This window comes from Uloborus diversus, chromosome 10 (assembly GCF_026930045.1).
Source record: "Uloborus diversus isolate 005 chromosome 10, Udiv.v.3.1, whole genome shotgun sequence".
Lineage (NCBI taxonomy): Eukaryota > Metazoa > Arthropoda > Arachnida > Araneae > Uloboridae > Uloborus > Uloborus diversus.
The window spans coordinates 5,478,892-5,497,555 of record NC_072740.1 but is presented as its reverse complement, the minus strand read 5'-3'; the positions used below and the strand labels follow the sequence as shown (position 1 = coordinate 5,497,555).

General features: G+C 33.3%; 1 protein-coding gene across 2 annotated transcripts in view; it reads right to left on the bottom strand.

Annotated features, from left to right (window-relative positions):
* LOC129231771 (sodium- and chloride-dependent glycine transporter 1-like) overlaps positions 1 to 18,664 on the bottom strand; it is a 133,489-nt gene that overhangs the window by 65,229 nt on the left and 49,596 nt on the right. For both annotated transcript variants that reach the window (XM_054866136.1, XM_054866137.1), the window contains exon 2: positions 806 to 995. In XM_054866136.1, coding sequence (XP_054722111.1) covers positions 806 to 995 — 190 coding nt within the window. The remainder of the gene's footprint in view (positions 1 to 805; positions 996 to 18,664) is intronic.

The window sequence follows — 18,664 nt, the reverse complement described above, 5'->3', positions numbered from 1 at the left end:
AACTGTTTTAACCCATTTCTTGACTTTATTTTTCTGTTTTTTATATGAAGAACTGAATGTATTTGTGCATTTGATAGTGTTCTCTTTCCCAGACAGCAGCTTCGCTTGTTTGTCTGCCATTGACAGACGAAAAGGAAAATTGATGACCAATTCTAAAATCTGGGGAGACGGAGACGTTGCTGTCAAAGACACTTATGGGCTACAAAGCAAATAGAGCTCGTTTATAACCCTTATTTACAAACAACCGTTAACGACCACTGAACAGCAAGGCCTTAGGCTCTGACTAAAAAGTTGAAGGTCATGTGTTTCTCCTGATCGCTTATATTTTCTTCATACCATTATAGAATCGCAACTTAAAAGTTTTCACTTTCAACAAGTCAGGATTTTGCGATTTTACAAGGCTAAGTTACGATTAATTAGACTAGATTACAGTTCCGATTATGCAAGAAACACTTGATTAAAATTACGATTACAAGATTACGAGGGTCACACTGGCAGATTGTGATTATGATTCCGATTACACAAAACTGTTATCGATTACGCGGATTACGATTACATAATCGACGATTACTCCAAGCCTGGTAGAGTGGATTGTGTAACAACAGATACATCTATTACCGTCTAAAAAATCATAATTCATGCATAAAAATTTCACACTTTTAAATTTTTCAATCGTTCTGTTTTTGTGTAAAGGAAAAAAAATCAGTCTTAATATATCGCATTGTTGAGTTATCAACAATTCAATTTCTAGAATGATTTAGCTTCTCATTTGAACATATCATTTACAAAGTGAGATGTCACTTACCTCCCCCGTTTCTATAGCACAGGTAAGGGAACCTCCATATGTTTCCTAATCCCACGGCATAACTAAGACAGGAAAGAAGAAATTCAATTCCACTTGACCAGTTCCCTCTCTCCTTATTTTCATCTCCTGATGATCCCATCAGATCCGGAATTATCTCTAGAGGCGGTGCTGCTATGGCTACGGATGCAGGCTGAAATAAAACAGCAGAATTACGTTGGTTTTTGACAACAACGTCCATTTGGGGACACTTAATATGTTTTTTATAACAACAGAGCAATGTAAACTAGGTCGTAAGTTTGTTGGAAGGCTCGAAGACACAAGGGTTGGTTCTATTGGTTTCTTTTGGTGCAAGAGCCTTGATAGGCTATTAGTGATGCTCCGGATATCCGAGGGAAAATAAAGATCTGTATCCGTATCCGTATCCGTTACTTTTTTGACCGATCTTAAACGGATCATTTCTATTCTTAAAAAAAATTAATATTTGAATAAAAGACTCTTAAATTCCGTTTAAATTAGGTTTTATTCCCTATTTAAATTATAAGGTGTCATTTCAGAAGCCATTTTGTACCCCCCCCCCCTGTTGCAAAAGAAGGGGAAATAAGTTTTAAAAGTGTGTATCAGTCCGTCTTTTTGTGGCATCGTAGCTCCTAAACGGATGAACCGATTTTGATAGTTCATTTTTTCGTTCAAAAGGTTCTTAGCTTGGCCTCGTTTTTGTAGAACTTTAATTACCGGAAATATTAATTAAAAACCGACTTAACGTTTTTCACAATTATGGTAGTAAAAATTTACCTGTACGTTTAAAATTTTGGCCCTAATTGAAAGAACGAAGTTTTCTGCATTTGATATTTACACTGCTCAAAACAATTAGGGGAGCACATGGTTTTAACAAAATTACGCAAAGATGCATACTAATAAATAACATAAAATGTATGTACATATAAACATCCATAATTTTAAGCCTACCAGGAAACGGAAAAAGAAAACTTTATATGCCAATCAGTGTTCATGACGTCAAAAACCAGAAAAAGGAGATAAGAGCAGAAATCGAGATGTTGCAGAAACGTCCGTTTTATTGCCGTAACTGTGAAATTCGATTGCACAGTATTTTTTCTTGAGACAAGGTTACTTGAGAATGTCTTAACAGAGTGATTTACCGGAATCCATGACATGACATCTTATAGGCAGACTGGAATCCGCGCAAACATAACGTAGTGTCGCGGACGCTGTTTGAGTCTCCAGAAGTGTTGTTGCAAGGCTTTGGAATCAATTCCAAGAGACAGGAAATGTTAGACGTCGACCAGGGCAAGGTCGGCCACATGCCACTGAAGCAACTGATAACCAGTATATACTGTTAATAGCCCGTCGAAACAGAACAGAGAATGCTACGCAGCTGCAAAGACAGTTACTCTTGGCAACAGGACGAAGGATGTCCAGCCAAACAGTACGTAATCGGCTTCATGAGGGAGAGCTCTATGCACGTAGGCCAATGGTCCTCATTCCGTTGACCCCACGCCACCGTGCTGCCCGAAGATGATGGGATGCTGAACATCGAGATTGGGAGCAACATGATTGGAGCCAAGTGTTGTTTACAGATGAGTCCCAAATCAGCCTAGAGTGTGACATCCGACGCTTTCTGGTATGGAGGGACAGGGGCACTCGAAATAACCTCGCATTCATTCGTGAAAAGTCACAATACAGATGAGTTGGTTGGATGATATGGGGTGGAATCAGCATAGGCGGACGTACGGACCTGCATATCATTCGGAATGGCACTTTGACTGGCCGAAGGTATGCATACGAGATACTGCGACCTCATGTCATCCCTTACTCTGGAGCCATTGGAGATTCCGTTGTTTTCCAGAATGATATTGCCCGACCGCATAGAGCTCGTCTGGTAGAGAACATGCTTGAAGCTGAAACAATACAGCGTATGGAATGACCAGCGTGCTCTCCTGACCTGAATCTAGTCGAGCATGTTTGGGACATGCTCGGACGACGCATTGCTGCGCGATCAAGGCCGCCTGTTACTGTTCGAGACTTGGAAATTGCACTTCTTGGGGAGTGGAACAGTATTCCCCAAAGTCAGATAGATAACCTCATCGCATCCATGGCAAACAGGTGTGCAGCAGTCTTAGGTGTTCGAGGAGCCCACACGCCTTATTAAAACTTATGCATCATGTCTAAACAGTGTCTTTTTTCATCATTTACATGTAACCAAATTGTTGCCCTAAATCATCTTTTAGCGTTTTTTCCATACTTTCAAAGCATTAAAACTTAATTCCAATTATTTTACGTCTTTTTTTCTGTATTGCGCATTGATACGCGTGTACTAGTGTACTATCCATTGTATGCCAATACATGGCCGTCTCGCCCGGTTTTCTTCACGTTTTGGCTTGCTCCCCTAATTGTTTTGAGCAGTGTATTTGAAGCGTCCAACTTATATGCAATAGGAGCTATTATCTTGTTAAGTAAATTTTAAATGCAATTCTAAGCCTTTATACGGGTGATTGGGAGCGATTTCATAGTCGGAAGATAAGGAGTAAAACCTCAATGATTTAAAATTTTTACCTGCTGTCAGTTCATATTTGTTAACAAATGTGTGTTCTGACCCACGAAATTCATCCTAATATGAGGTCGGCTCTCTGGGACATGTTTTGTTTTTTTTGTAATTTTCAATTTAATATTAGTTTTTGGTTTTGATTTGGGGTTTCTGTTATTCTTCATTTTTTGGTTTTTCTCGGCAACCTTCAAAAAGAAGTGAGATTAAATTCTCTATTTACTGTTTGTAAAGGTGTTTCCGGCTCTGTATTTCGTCGGTTGGAGTAAGTTCGGTGGAATGGGTCAGCGCTGCATTAATGATGAAATAAACTGCGACAAATTATTTCCAGCCTGTCCAGTAGCAGCTTTACATTCTTGCTCCTGTATCCTACATCTACCGAGTAAGCTAGAAATAATTTTTCACATTCCATCTAAGAATTAATGCAGCGCTGATCCATTCCTTCCAACTCTTCCTCAATTTTAACGGAGATTTCTTTAAAGAGTAAATCATCGTCTTGATTATATTTTTGCCGCATTTGACATTTTTTGAAGAAACTGCGATTATTCTGACGGGAATACCTTCCGTAACAAATTTTACACTTGGATAGTTGAAGTGGGTAAAAAAAAAATTGAGGTCCGTATCCGTATCCGTGGATCTTCACACTAATGATCCGTATCCGTGGATCTTCACACTAATGATCCGTATCCGCGGATCTACTTTTTTAATGATTCGGCACAACACTATAGGCTATGCTGTGGCAAATGACGATTCGGAACCATTGCATTGTATTGTGGGAAAGTCTTCCTGCTGTAGACGATAGTCTACGCCAGTTCGAAGGCATCAAAGGGGACTGACTCCTTTGGATAAGGAACGCATTGAAAAAAAAAAAAACCTTGATACATTGTTAGCTTTTCGGTTAAATACCCTGAATATTAATGCCACAAACTTCTTTAATATTATAAAGCAAGCATTGCTGCTTCCAGGCATCCCCAAAAGCATTCTAAAGGCGTTTTATCCATTTAAAAAATTCTGGAACCCAACTAACATTCCCCGCTTTGACGTAACTGATCGCGACCTTGAGAGGATATTGTACTTTCCAGTCAAGACGGCTTGAATGTGTGTCGGGGATGAGACAATTCTGGGATGGAGTGTCGCCATGTTTGACCTTCAGCATCCACTTCAAATATTGTAGCACCTGTTTGTGTATCGTTAACAGGCGTGTGTCATGAATTCTTTCTCGGAAAACTTATGAATCAACTTTTAGTTCGCGATTCATAAGTATTTCTACAAAAAATAAATATAAGCTATCAACAGAGAGCATTGCAAATGAACTCTTATTCATAAAAACTAGATTTTAATGGATGTATTGTAGTAATTCTCTAAAGGTACATGCTCGCCCGTCATTTTGGGGATCAGGAGAGACAATAAACGTTCCCTAGCTTTGTAAAATCAATGCGTTTATGTCTATGACTGCATTGTGTTTATTGTTTTTTGATATAATATGCAGTGAATATATATATGTTGCTCGTCCCCTTCAAAAATTTTGAAATGACGGAAATGCTTTTTTCTCGATTTTGTAGTTAAATCTGTATAATGTTTCAGTTTTTTTTTTTTTTTTTTTTTTTTTTTTTTTTTTTTTTTGTCGATGAGAAACTAATACAATGAAAAATAATTTTAGGAACTATTGATTTTAATTTTTTATATTTCGTCATAGTTTACAGATTAACTTTAAAATTCAAAGAAATTCAAAGAGTTTCTGCTAACTTATATATATATATATATATATATATATATATATATATATATATAATTAAAAAATATTTTTAAAAAGCGTAACGCCAAATTTCGATCTTTACTTTAAAAGCATTTGATGCGATGTATCAATGTAGTATCCAGAGTTTGAAGTTTGGAAAGGGAATGAAACACTCAGTTTCAAAATATTTATGTAACATAGTGTGTTTTTCATTTCTTTGAAAATAAATCCTACAATACCTATAGTGCGGCTCTGGTTAGTTGAACTACGACTGTGACAATGTTTACCTGTTTTTTTGAGAGTTCAGAGAAAAAGAAACATAATATTAAGTTGCGTTAAATCCTAAATGTACCAAAATATGAGGCCAGTGAATGATAAACTTACACTACTATTAATAAACATAACTAAAGAAACAACTTTCATATGCTGAAAAGAGTTAAGAACGTTCAATGTAAAAAAATATAAAAAAAGGACAGACAATAAAATAAAGGCTATGTCCGAATAGAGCAACCAATTTTAAACTAATTTAAAATGATATTCTAGATGGAAACGTTATTTTAAGATTTGGACAGCAGCCAAAAAATCTCTTTAAAAACAATTATTAGAATTTTACTTGCTCACCGATATGCAAAATGCAACAGGAAAGAAATAAAAATTCCTGAATAACGTTATGTTAATTAACGTTTTAATTAATATCTCCGCTAATTAAAGTCGCACAAATACGAGATTGGTCCTTTTGTTTTCTTTGGAAAATTTCGAGTTGATCGGTATCTCGTTCGACTCTCGATTCGAAGCGGTTCTTCGATCTTCAGATTCACAGACAGACAGACGGACGCGAACAGATTTTAATATTATATTTGGATTTCAAAAAACAACACCTGTGAGATGTTAAGGCTTAAATGCAATGAAATCCTAAAACCCTAAAAAAAAAAATCTCTCACTCAAATATACAGCTTTTATTTAATATTTTGGGGAAAAAGGGTCATATATAAACAATTTTCTTCATTTCTTTATTTTTCAAAAAAATATCATAAATTTCTCAATACAAAAATGTCCCGATGATTGAATGAAATTTTTTTTTTTGCATCATGGAGATTTTTGGTATGTTTAAAAAAATATTTCTCTGCTTTATGACATTTTTAAAAAGCGTCTGCAATTGTTCACACGTGCCCCTAGAAGGCGGGGGCACATGTGAACAGGCCTGTGGCACATATGAACACGAGTAAAAAATGCAGGAGAAGCATCATATGCACCTAAATAACAAATACGTTGAAGGGTTTGTAACCTATACTGCGTCAGTTTCAATTATACAGTAATTGTTCCACCAAAAAAAATTTTTTTCCCGAATATATAACTGCTAATTGGTAAAATTCGTAAGTCTCGTAGCCTGTTCTGATCACTGAATAGACTACAAAAAAACTTATATTAATACATAGTACAGATAATTTTTTATTACGTAAGGGTTATTCTATATATATTTTCTTTTAATATTCATACATTGCTTGATAATGTATTTTAAAATGGTTTTGAACTTCAGTTTTTAATTAAATGAAAATATTTTGTGTCTTATTATTTCCCATAAGTATTATATAACACTAAATTATTGATAAACTATTTAGTAACAAAAAATTTTAAAAATAAAAATAATAATCATAAATAAATAAATATTTAATAATATTAATAATAATTAACAATAAATTTAGGAAATGATTATAAGAAAATAATAATTATAAATATTTACGTATTTTTTAACACTTACAATGTCCTACACTAATAATAATATTACGGAGAGCGGCTATGGGAACTGCTAACCTAGACGTTGTGTTCACAAGTACCCCATCAGCTACTTAGAGATAACTCACAAAAATAAAGAATTATTAATTTAATAAAAATTTAAACATTGTCATAAATTTACTTGAATGTTCATACAATCGTTCGTGATACTTAGATTTAGATTAGCAGTTAGGTTTTAAAATATTATTACAAGTGAAGAAAACAGAGATAAAAAAAATTATACTAATTTGAATTTTTGGCATCTTGAATTCAAATTATATTTTTTGCAATCACAAGCGTGTGTGTGTATGTAACGCGTGTGTGTTTGTGTAGGCGCATGTGTGTGGGTGTGTGTGAGTGTATGTATGCATGTGTGTGCGTGTTGTGTCTGCAGTGCTGTGCGTGTAGGCGTTCGTGTGTGATGTTTGTGTCTGTGTGCAGGCATGAGCGTGTGTATGTGTGTGTGTAGGAGTGTGTGTATGTGTAGGTGTGTGTGTATGTATGCGTGTGTGTGTGTAGGATATGGACGCAACCTGGAGATGGTTTTCGCAAGAGGAGCAGCATCGTGAGGAGTCGGTCGACGGTGATGCTGCAGAGGATGCTGGCGTGAAAATAAAATCAGCGTAACATCAAAAACAATTAACTGAGAACAATAAGCAATCGTGATTGCTCAAAAATGTTGAACACTTGCTAAAACAAAGAAGTTGCCACCACAGATACATGAAATGGCTTATTGCTCTAAATGTTTGTCCAAGAGGTACAACTTGTACTCCTAATTTCAGAACTTTTCCAGAATTTTTGCTTGAAATGATCTTAGTAAAACACACCATGTTCACATGTGCCCCGTGTGTTCATGAGCAAACACATGAACAGTCTCATTTCACTTCATCCCAATGCATGCTTCACTTACTTTTATTGTTTTTTTTTTTTTTTTTTGATAAATGTTTATGTTAGGCATGTGGTTAGCGTAAACTTTGTTTGTGATTGTAAAAAGATTTGACTGCTTCATTAAAAACATCTTGCAGCAATTCATAAAACTGAGACTCAAACTGCAGTCTAGTTGAGACAGTGTGTTGTGTAGAATTTTACGCAGTCTTCGTCAACACTGTGGAATAACACTTTACATAATTTCAGTAAGTTCAGTAAGTTACTTCCTAACTCGGCTGAGTGCTAATAGGCACAAAGCTGCAGTACTCGGCTGGAATGACTGAGCTGTAGGGTGTATTTCATGTATTTCTGCTTTAGCTCTGGCTTCAGAGTGTAACTTACTGAAATTACCATGCCTTGCCTTCAATCTTCGAGTTGAACCGAACCATTGCTTCAGTCTCTCGTCTGGTCAGTGTTAATTCTATATTAGCTACCAGTTTGGTTTGGCATTCTTGGCATCTCTAAGAGGTTTTCCACCTCCAGCTCAGTCACTTCCTAAGCCGTGCTGATGAGTGTTAATAAGCACGAAACTGCAGTCCTCGGCTGGAATGACTGAGCTGGCGATGTATTTCATGTAACATTTTACATAATTAAGAGAGTGATTTTTGAGATGTTTTGAAGTAAAATACAAGTGGCTAATTTCAAAACTGTACTTAGTTTTCTTCTACGTCGTCAGGATTTTTCTCTACATCTTATGTGAAAGTGAGGGTGCTAACACTTTCCGCGCGAAAGGGCGTATCTTCACAGGAAGTCTTACCGCTCAAATATTGACTGACATAAAGCTTTGTAAATTAAAAGTAGGTGTTTCTTTCCAAACTATTGTTATTACTTCTAGAAAATTTTAATTCATTCTATTATTACGGCCAACATTGAAGACCAATAAGGAATGCGCAAATTCTTCGGTAACACAAAAAGATAATTTTTTTAAAAATAATGTGTAGCAAAATTTAATAATTGTTGCTTGTCTTAAAATTTTTGTCCTATATGTTTTTAAAAATTTTTTATAGTGTGTAAATTTATCGTTTTTAGCCTTATACAGCTAAAAATCGTGGCGTGGTGGACTAAAACTGAGATAATTTTTGGACTCAAGAGCCAAAAATTTGTCAAAACCAAGTCGACCGAATCACTGTTCCACATTGTAGTAAATTCTAGTTTAGTTTTTAATCTCCGGCGCTTTGATATACAAGTGATACTTGTTAACATATTTTTTCCTTCCAAAAATATAAATCTCGCAATAAACTTTTTCTTCAGCTCCCTGTAATTTGCTTATGTTCATTACTCAAACGTGACTTCCTGTTTGGCACAGAAAGCTAACTTGAAGTCAAAATGTCACACGTATGCAAATTTTAATTAAGAATTCCACAAAAGGTTAATGAATTCTGAAACTTTAAAACACAGTTTAATTTGGAAAAACAAATGTAATTTCCACTAAAGTAGACCAAAACCATTTATTTATTTATCGGCCGAGTATTTTTTATTATTTTTTTTTTCCAGTAGTTTAATGTTTTAAACCTTTGTATTGCTCGGATTTAAGTAGGTTATAGCAACATATATATATATATATATATATATATATATATATATATATATATATATATATATATATATATATATATAAATATAAAGGTTTAGCTAATATATCTATATTTTAACGAATGCTGCTGTAGATGTGTGCAGAAAATCCAGATCAATCAAAGGATGTTACTGTAGTGAAAACAATATTGTCGTTTGAGTTAACGAGTGAGCTCAAAATACATCCCGTATTTCGAAAGCACTTGTTAATTGAAACGACAGACGTACGAAATATGACCTCGACATGAATAAAAATCACATCCTATAACTCCAACTTTTGAAGCAGATATCAAATCTGTTGGAGACACTTCTTTTAGTTTGAGCAACTTATTGTTCTTTTTGTCTATGAGGAATTTACCTTTATTTTCTGCGGGAAATTAAATTAAAGAATATTATTAATATCATCAATTGAATAGAAGTTGGAATTAACGTTTTAGAAATAAAACAAATAAATATAGCCGTTATAATTAATTTTGAAATCATATGTATATATATATATGTATATGTACATATAGAAAGACTTGAATGTACTAATACATGTAAATAGAATATCTGGGCAAGAGTGTGAAAAAAATTATGATGCGTCTGAAAATATTTCCTCTAAATATTGCTTTTAAACTGCGTGTTGGTTCCTTTTAAGGAGAAGTGAAGTCGTGTAAAACGAAAGGGAAATTTATGTCGTTTCATCTCTTGCAACTATAATCAAATCAAACGATCAAGTAAAGGGTGTCCCAAAATTAACGCTAGATTTGAATTTGCCACCATTTTTCCCATAAACTGTTGGCAGCCATGAAAAAAGAACAATTTGACAGTTGAGAGTTTAGGGTTAGTAAAAATGGGGTGTTATTGTACCATACAGCTAGAGAGAGTGAAACATTTTAATTACTGCATAAGGCATTTCCTAGTCGCGTACTCTCTCATTTCGGTCATCAGAATTGGCACCCTAGATCGTGTGATTTAACTTTATTAAATTTCTTCTTCTGGGGTGATTTGAATTCAAAGGTCCAAGCCCACAACCACCCGTGCATTACCGTGCTGCGATACCGAGCGCCAATAACAGTAACTGCTTGACCAGCCTCAACTTTCATTATTTTTGAAACAATTGTTCAATAATGAAAGCGCGTTATTGTATTGTATAACGCTCCATTTTTGATTACCCTAAACTCTCAGCTGTCAAATTGTTCTTTTTTCAGGGTTGCCAACCATTTATTGCAAAAATGGCGGCGAATTCAAATCTTGCGTTAATTTTGGGACACCCTTTAAACAGCTCAATTCAGGGGTTCGCAACCTTTTATGCTCTGCGCCGCCCTTTGAACTCTGATGGTAGCTCACGTCCCCCCCCCCCCCCCCCCCGGCAATACGAGAGCACTGTCAAAATTTGAAATTGAAGCTAGCAGTTGGGGTAGCTCAAGCAGGTTATTAAGTAAAAATATGGATAATTTTGTAAACAAATTTAATATTACTACGCATAACTTTTTTTGAGCACATTCTTATTAAAACATAGGAAATTAAAGAACTGAATGCAAATAAATTGGAAGCAATCTAGGACCTAGATGAGGTTGATTATCAAACTCTAACAGTACTAAAATTTACAACGCTGAAGAAGAACATGCAAAAGTTGTTTTTGTAAAAATGGAAAATCATTTAGTCATGCTGGCAAAGGAATTTAAAAAGTGTTTTCTTGCTGACGACAAACTGATAGCAAGTTACGAGTGGGTTAGACATCCATTTCATAAGAATTCCCGAATGAGTCTCTATTGATGAAAAAGAAAAATTCTTTGAGTTTACGACGAGTGCGAAACCAAAAGAAAATTTAATAATAAATCATTATTTAAATTTTGGTCAGGAGTAGAGGATTCTTTTTCCGCACTAAAAACAAAGCTATTTTACATTCTATTACCATTTTCTACATCCTATCTTTGTGAAACTGGACTTTCTGCTGTGGCTTCTTTGAAGACCTCGGCTAAATATAGAAACAGAACTGAGAATGGCTATTTCTAATATTTATCCCTCCGAGGAATAACTGTGTTTTCCAAGACAGGCCCAAGGAAGTCACTAATAATTAGCGAATTTCTTTTTAATTTGGTATGTTTTTTATGAAATAAATTTCGATTCAGAAGTTGTTTAGTTAAATAAGATAATTATTAAAAATGTTGAAATGCATTTTTTTCTATATTTATGTCTGCTTTTCCTTTTAGTCAGGAAATCAATTCTTTTACCCCCCCCCCCCCTCAAGTGTGCTCGTGCCTCCCTAGGAGGGCGCGCCCCACAGGCTGAGAATCACTGGCTCAATCCATTAATTTTCAAAAGTGCCTTTTTTTCATAATTTCACGATTATCTGTCTTATACTATCACGCCTAGTGATTGCAATACCGGTATACCGGTGTACCGAATACCAGTATTTCGAGCAATTTTGCAATTTCGTAATACCGTTATTTGCTGAGGTAAAATACCGGTATTTTCGGTATTAGTTAAAAATAGTAAATAGTTTCAATTAAAGAATTTTCAATTTAACTTATTAAATATCTACTTATATTTCAAGTGCACATTTCTTTTTCCATGATATAGATCCAAAATCAATGCATTGATGTAAAAATTTGGCTTTAAAAGCACGAACTAATAGAATATCATTAAACAAAAGTAACGGAAAGATTGCAAAATGATATTTTCCTTACTAGATAGTGAGATGAATCGCATTTTTGTGCGTAATTGTGCACCACGTTTTTATTTATTTTTTTTTTATTTCCTTGATCATTCACTTTCCTTTTTGTGAAAGTTAATTTCGAGTGTAATTCCGAATATATTTTGATCTATGAATAATTTATTCCAACCATCAATAGCAGCAACAATTTATGTCATTTTTTTAAGTGTTTGTCACAATTGTATTGAGTTTTGGCAAAAAACTTTAATCTTGTTAGTAAAACAAATGGTAATTTGTTGTCATTGGTATTGGTTTGTTGAGATGTCTCGCTTTACACTTGGCATGATAACATTTAGAAATTATATAGAGCCTTGAAAATTTGCATACAGGTTATGCATAATCGTTTGAACATATTTTCAGATACTTACATATTTATAATTGTAAAGAATATTGAAAGGAACGCAGAAACAAATAAGGGAAACTAACAATATGAAATTTAGTCAATTTGGTAGTAAATTTCAAATCAAAGAGCTAATAATAAAAATCAAACACAAACATCTTTAGCTCAAGAGAAAATCACGTTAGTATTGGAAAAATATCGTACACACACAAAAATTTTTTTTCCAAAAACAACACGCAAGAGACCGAATTATATGAAGGTGAAGAACTTCTAGATAATTAGAGAAGATGTATCGCACGTATTTAACAGTATCACCAGGGGCGTGCACAGGGGGGGGGGGGAGAAGGTGCACCTGTTGGCCTGGGTTCGAGTCTGAAGAGGGCCCAATTTTTTTAAAACTAGGGGTGAAATATAAGGGTAAACAATATGGAGGGGGGCTCGGAAAAACTCATTTGTGACGGACCCCAAAATTTCTGTGCACACCCATGAGTACCACCAACCTGCGTGAATTCAGAAAGAGATTTTTCAACTAGTTGAGTACTAAATCAATTCCAGGATTAGAGACAATTCAATAGATGCATTATTTTTTTACTATTATTGATTTTTACTATGACATGAGTTCCTTCATTTTATATTTGTTCTCAATACGTTTTCATAAATCATACTTTTTTTTTACAAAATTATTAAATGCGGCAACGATACAATATGTTTTCAAGCTTTTTTTGAGATATTTCAAGTACCGGTATTAATACCGGTATTCCGGTATCACGTTTTAACAATACCGAATTCCGGTATTGAATTTTTGGTCCAGTATTGCAATCCCTAATCACGCCACAAAGCGATTTCAAACGCATCTTTCTCAATCAAATAGTTAACTCCTGCCGAAAACCGGCAAAACCAACTCAATCCATGTTTTTACCATATCTCCACAATAAAAACCTACACTTACATCAACAACATTATTGTAGTATATTGCTTAATTAATATAGTTCTTATTGCACAGACTAGTACATGGCATAAAGCAGAAACCACGTGAATGTAATTGAAATTTGAAAAGGAAATTCAAAAACTAAAATTAAAGTAAGGCAATTTACTTCAAAACCACGCTAATTATTTTTAGCTGTAAATAATTAGAAAATACTGCCTTTTGAAATCCTTGAAATAAATCACTGTTAGACAGACAAATACACCGCACCCATTTTATTTTATTTTCAAAATCCGCTTTAAAAAGATTTCATTGTATCTAACATGTATCGAGCATTTTAAAATAAAGTGATACACTTTACCCCAATAGTGCCTAACCTTTTTCTGTCCGAGGGCCAGACCTCATATTAAAATCATTCTCGCGGGACAGAACATATGAAATTTCAAAATATTTTATTATTTTCTGAAAAACATATTAAAGTATGGAAAGGGTAAGAATTGCAAACAAATAATTGTTGTTATCATACTTGATGCTATTTTAACATGCTTTCTAGAAACCAATTCCTGAATATTTGGCACCAAATTTGTAACTATCACTAATTGCACTTTTCTTCGATTTGTAACTTTTAATAAAACAATGGCCCACACTGATAAGCTTTGTAGATTAGGCACCAGTACTTTAGCCTAGTTAGACTTTGGTTCCCTTTAACCAAATATGGCAAAATTTGTATTTTAATGAAAGTATTTAGAATTTTACCATTTTTTTTTACCTCTTTTTCAAATTTTTACGATCAAAGGCACGTTTTAACGACATAAATATTTACTTCTTGATTATTTTCCCACATTTAGGATGCTAATACATGATTTGTTTTTCTATCACAAACTGCTCATCGAAGACATAATTTTTGCAGCCAACTCTTATTGCCCATGTATTTGAATTATTGTAAGTTATTGGTATTTCACTACTAGCAGTACCTCAAGCATTTATTGTTTTACATTTATCGTCCCTTTCAGTTATTAAATAAATGTTTAATTGATGGTAAATGTATGTATAATTAAAAACTGTAGAAGATTTCCATTTTTTAAAAAAGTAAATAAATAAATGCGTACATAAATAATAATATTTATTGTTTTTGCACGTTTCCCTACCCTTAAATGGATGCTTTCATCAAATAACCCCTCTCAATGGAAATAATTTCCCATTGGAAACATGAAAAGGTTTAATTATTAATTTTCAAATAGTCTTGAGAATTACAAAAATGTTGAGAATTAATTTGAGACCTTACATTAGTATAACATTTTCAGATTAGACGTTCTAACGGATGTTAAAAAAACATTGCCTCTAAAAATTAGGAAACGGGACCTATGATCGTTCACTATAACGGAAGGATCGCCGTAATTGGACATTGGTATATGGATCCTTGACTGCTTATATTTTGCTGCTAGATCAAGTATTTAAACATAGTGAATATTTATACTTTATCTAAAGAGCTTTTTGAAACACGTAAAATTATTCATCTTTTCGTAAGAAAACACTTCCATGTTTATCATAATTCAATAATTGAACATCTAGTATTAACTGTCCTAAGGTAACTTTAGACAAAGTAATTCATTAAACTTTTTTTTAAAATAATTTTTCTATGGTACGTATAAGGCTCATATATCAATAGGTAGTAGGTTAAAGGGGTACCAAGAAATATTTTATCATAAGTTCATTAATAACAAAAAATGATACAAAATAAAGAAAAAACTTATCCCGATCTCCCCTTCCATTGCGAAAAAAATAATTCGGCAAAAAATTAAAGGGAAAAAAAAGAAACATATAACTGTTACAAATGATGATACATTTCATTTATAAAACTCCAACCGTTACAAACAAATACAATTGTGTGAACTGCAAAAGCAATTATTTTCAATCTGTGTAAATCTTTTGTTGCAAATGGGAAAATATCGTATATTTTGAAACGTTTGACATCTCGGTAGCTATTTTCGGGAGAGCTTTATGCGTGATTTCAAATCATATTTTAAATTAATTTTTCTTTGATACGCTCATACGCACGCTTTCTACTTCATATTCCTTATCACGCTGATAAAGACTTTAAATTTCAAAAAAAGTTCAAGAAAATAACACGTAATTATTTAAACATTAATAATGCCAGTTTGAGAGAGTTAAGCTGTCATTCTTGCATTTCGTTTAATACTTTATCAGTCTTTGCTAATCCATTGTTTTTAAATTTGCAACAAAAATATTGAACGCAGCAGTGTATTTATTACCTATTTGCTTATTTATGTATTTGTTTGCTTCAAAATTCTGCTTACAATAGTATTAATATAAAATTGATTAAAATAAGAAACAACAATCCGACAAAAGCCTTTTGTCTGATGTCTTTTCATCCATAAGCTCATTTCTTTTGCATTGAAAAAGGCATTCCTTGTGACGCCGAAACACGTGTCTGCAGTAATCTGCATTTTTTGTTTTATTTTACTCATTACGCACAAAGGTATTTATTCTATTTACAGACTTTATTATGTTGTCTGTGTTTGCTTGCTGAACTCTTTATTAGTTATGCATGAGTACACAATGTTTATATTTTCCAACTCGGTTTCTTTTATATTTTTTTATTGAATATTCATTCATTTTCAACAAAAACAATATATTTAATACACGTAAAATCTAGGTTAAAGGTATAAATAAAAAGTAAACGTTATTAAGAAAGAAACTGCAATTTGTTCAAGACGCCGACTTTTTTCCTTTGAAATACAAAAGTAATAGAAATCGGAAAACGCATATCGTTGTGTGAACTGTAAAATAAAACAGTGAACGTCATAAATTTATCTGTTTTATGTCTTTTTTAGTGCTTTTTAAACCTTGAAAAAAAAAAAAGAAAAAAAAGAAAAGAAAGAAACACACACGCTTGTACATTTTGTTACCTCATATTGTTTTTCTATTTTTTTTACAATCAGTTCATCAATAACGCAGTTTTTAAATGTCGAGAGTTAGGAGACAGAGAGCTTCTTGCTCAAAAATATAATTTTTTAGCTGAAACTTGAACGTTTTTACGAATAAACATTTGTCAAAACTACAATATGTGATGAATTTATAACATGTTTTAATTTTATTCAAAAATAAAATTAAAAAAAAAGAAAAACTCTGTTTGTATGAGAGATTACTAGGTTTTCTTATTTTTCAAAAAGGAAAAAAAAAGAGCACCATTTTTCAAGATAAGATTATTTAACAGTATCTCATCGGAAGAAAATCAACCCAGAGTGAAAAGCTCTAAAAGTGGAGCAACGAGAAGCATAAGGATGTCAATGCCAAAACGAAACATTTGAAAAAAACTAGTGAAGAGTAGAAAAAAACTCGTATTTGTTTTTATACAAGAGATGGTAATAGAAAGGAACTATCAAGCAATGTGTACAAGCATTCTATTAATTTTGAAATATTAAACTCACTTTGAACATGATTAATTTTTCTAGTTTTTGTGCATTGACATCTTTTAAACACCGCTATATTCCAGGTGTAAAAAATCGAGTTAGTTCTTAAAAATAAAGCTAAAAGGCATGCCTTAAAGCAAAGGAAGAAAAAATATTAATTTTTAAAAATCTGATATTTCGGGCAGTTTACCATTTAGACACATTGGCGTGATACGATACGTTTTATACTAAGGATTTTAATGGATCACGCTCCAAATCTCTTGTGCTCCAAATTTAAACTTACGCAAAAATATTTGATATAATTTGTACTATTCGTCGCATTCACATGAATGGGAACCATGAAGTTGATAGCTTATAGAAATTACATTTTTGTTGCAAACTAATATCTATCCTGTATGTTTATAAGCATGATCTCTAGTTATTACTCTGAAATGTCATAAGCATTAGGCTTTATTAAAATTATTTAATCAATTTTCGTAAAAGTCGACGAAAACATGCTTTTTTGCAACAGCAATTGTAAAGAATAAATAATTTTTCTTTGAAAAATTAAATCTACTTTCGGTAATAAATTCATTTCTTTTTAAAAACTATTCGCAACATTTTTTTAAATTTGATTGACCCACTTGGAAACATCGACGTTTAAAAGGAAAATATTTTTCTGCTTTTTAATGATATTTCACCTTAAACGAAAACTAAATGGAAATGCAAAGAATACATGAGAACTAAATAAAATGAACTCGGTTACCTGCGAAAACTGAATGTGATCCGTCCAAGGGACATCTTTGTCTTTTCCCTCTTTCTTCATCTTCCGAGTGACTTTGATCTCGATTTCTGAACTAGAACGCGTTTCTAAACAAAAACAGTTCGTTTTGTGTTTGAAATGTATCCGCGACAGCTCTTTAAATATCTTAACCCGTTATGCGTTTCTTAGACTTGAGTGGACGTAACGATCTCCGCAGTAGCCAATGAGGAGCTCTCTTATCAAACCATGACCCTCGGATACATCGGGAAGCTTCCTTTCATTAAAAATTAGTCAATCGAAAAACTTCCCCACAACACAGTTATCAATGTTTAGAAAAAATTGGTTTTAGTATTCTTTTTCTTAGATTCTTGTAATGGGCACTGCTTTTTATTTATTATTAATCTTGTTTGAAATATTTACTCAAAATTGTGATGTTTTTTTTTTTCAGAGAGTATATTTTACGTTTTTATACAAGGTTAGCCCAGACGGGGTTTTAAAATTTATATTTTTGAAAGTATTACATACATTAGAATAATTAAAATATTTGTTATAAATGCTAGCTCAATCCAATTTAAAAAAAAAAAATAACTACAGCAGAGAAAAAACCATTCACGCTCTGCCCATTTTTTCCAAACGATTTTTTCTCGTTTGAAAAATATTAGATGTTCGACGTTATTGCCTTTTCCATTTTTAATTCCTTTTACAAAAAAGGAAGTATTGTATTCGCGAAAAAAATTTCACTCAAAAATCGGCCTTAATTTTCATTTTTCTAACCCCTGAATGAATGTTGAGTTTTTTTTTCCGATCCGACTACACGTGGATATATGCCTAGGAGCCTAAGACACCCGAAATATCCATTTTGACGAACCCCGAGTTAATTACAGCAAATTTTCTCGTGACGTCTGTATGTACGTATGTATGTGCGTATGTGTGTATGTATCTCGCATAACTCAAAAACGGTATGCCCTAGAAAGTTGAAATTTGGTACGTAGACTCCTAGTGGGGCCTAGTTGTGAACCTTCCCTTTTGGTTGCATTCGGATGTTACTAAAGGGGTCTTTTGCCCCTTTTTGGTGGGAAATCATTATTAATTTCGATGTAAATTAAAGTGGTGCTATAATTTGTCGGACACTTGGCGATATATCGCCAGG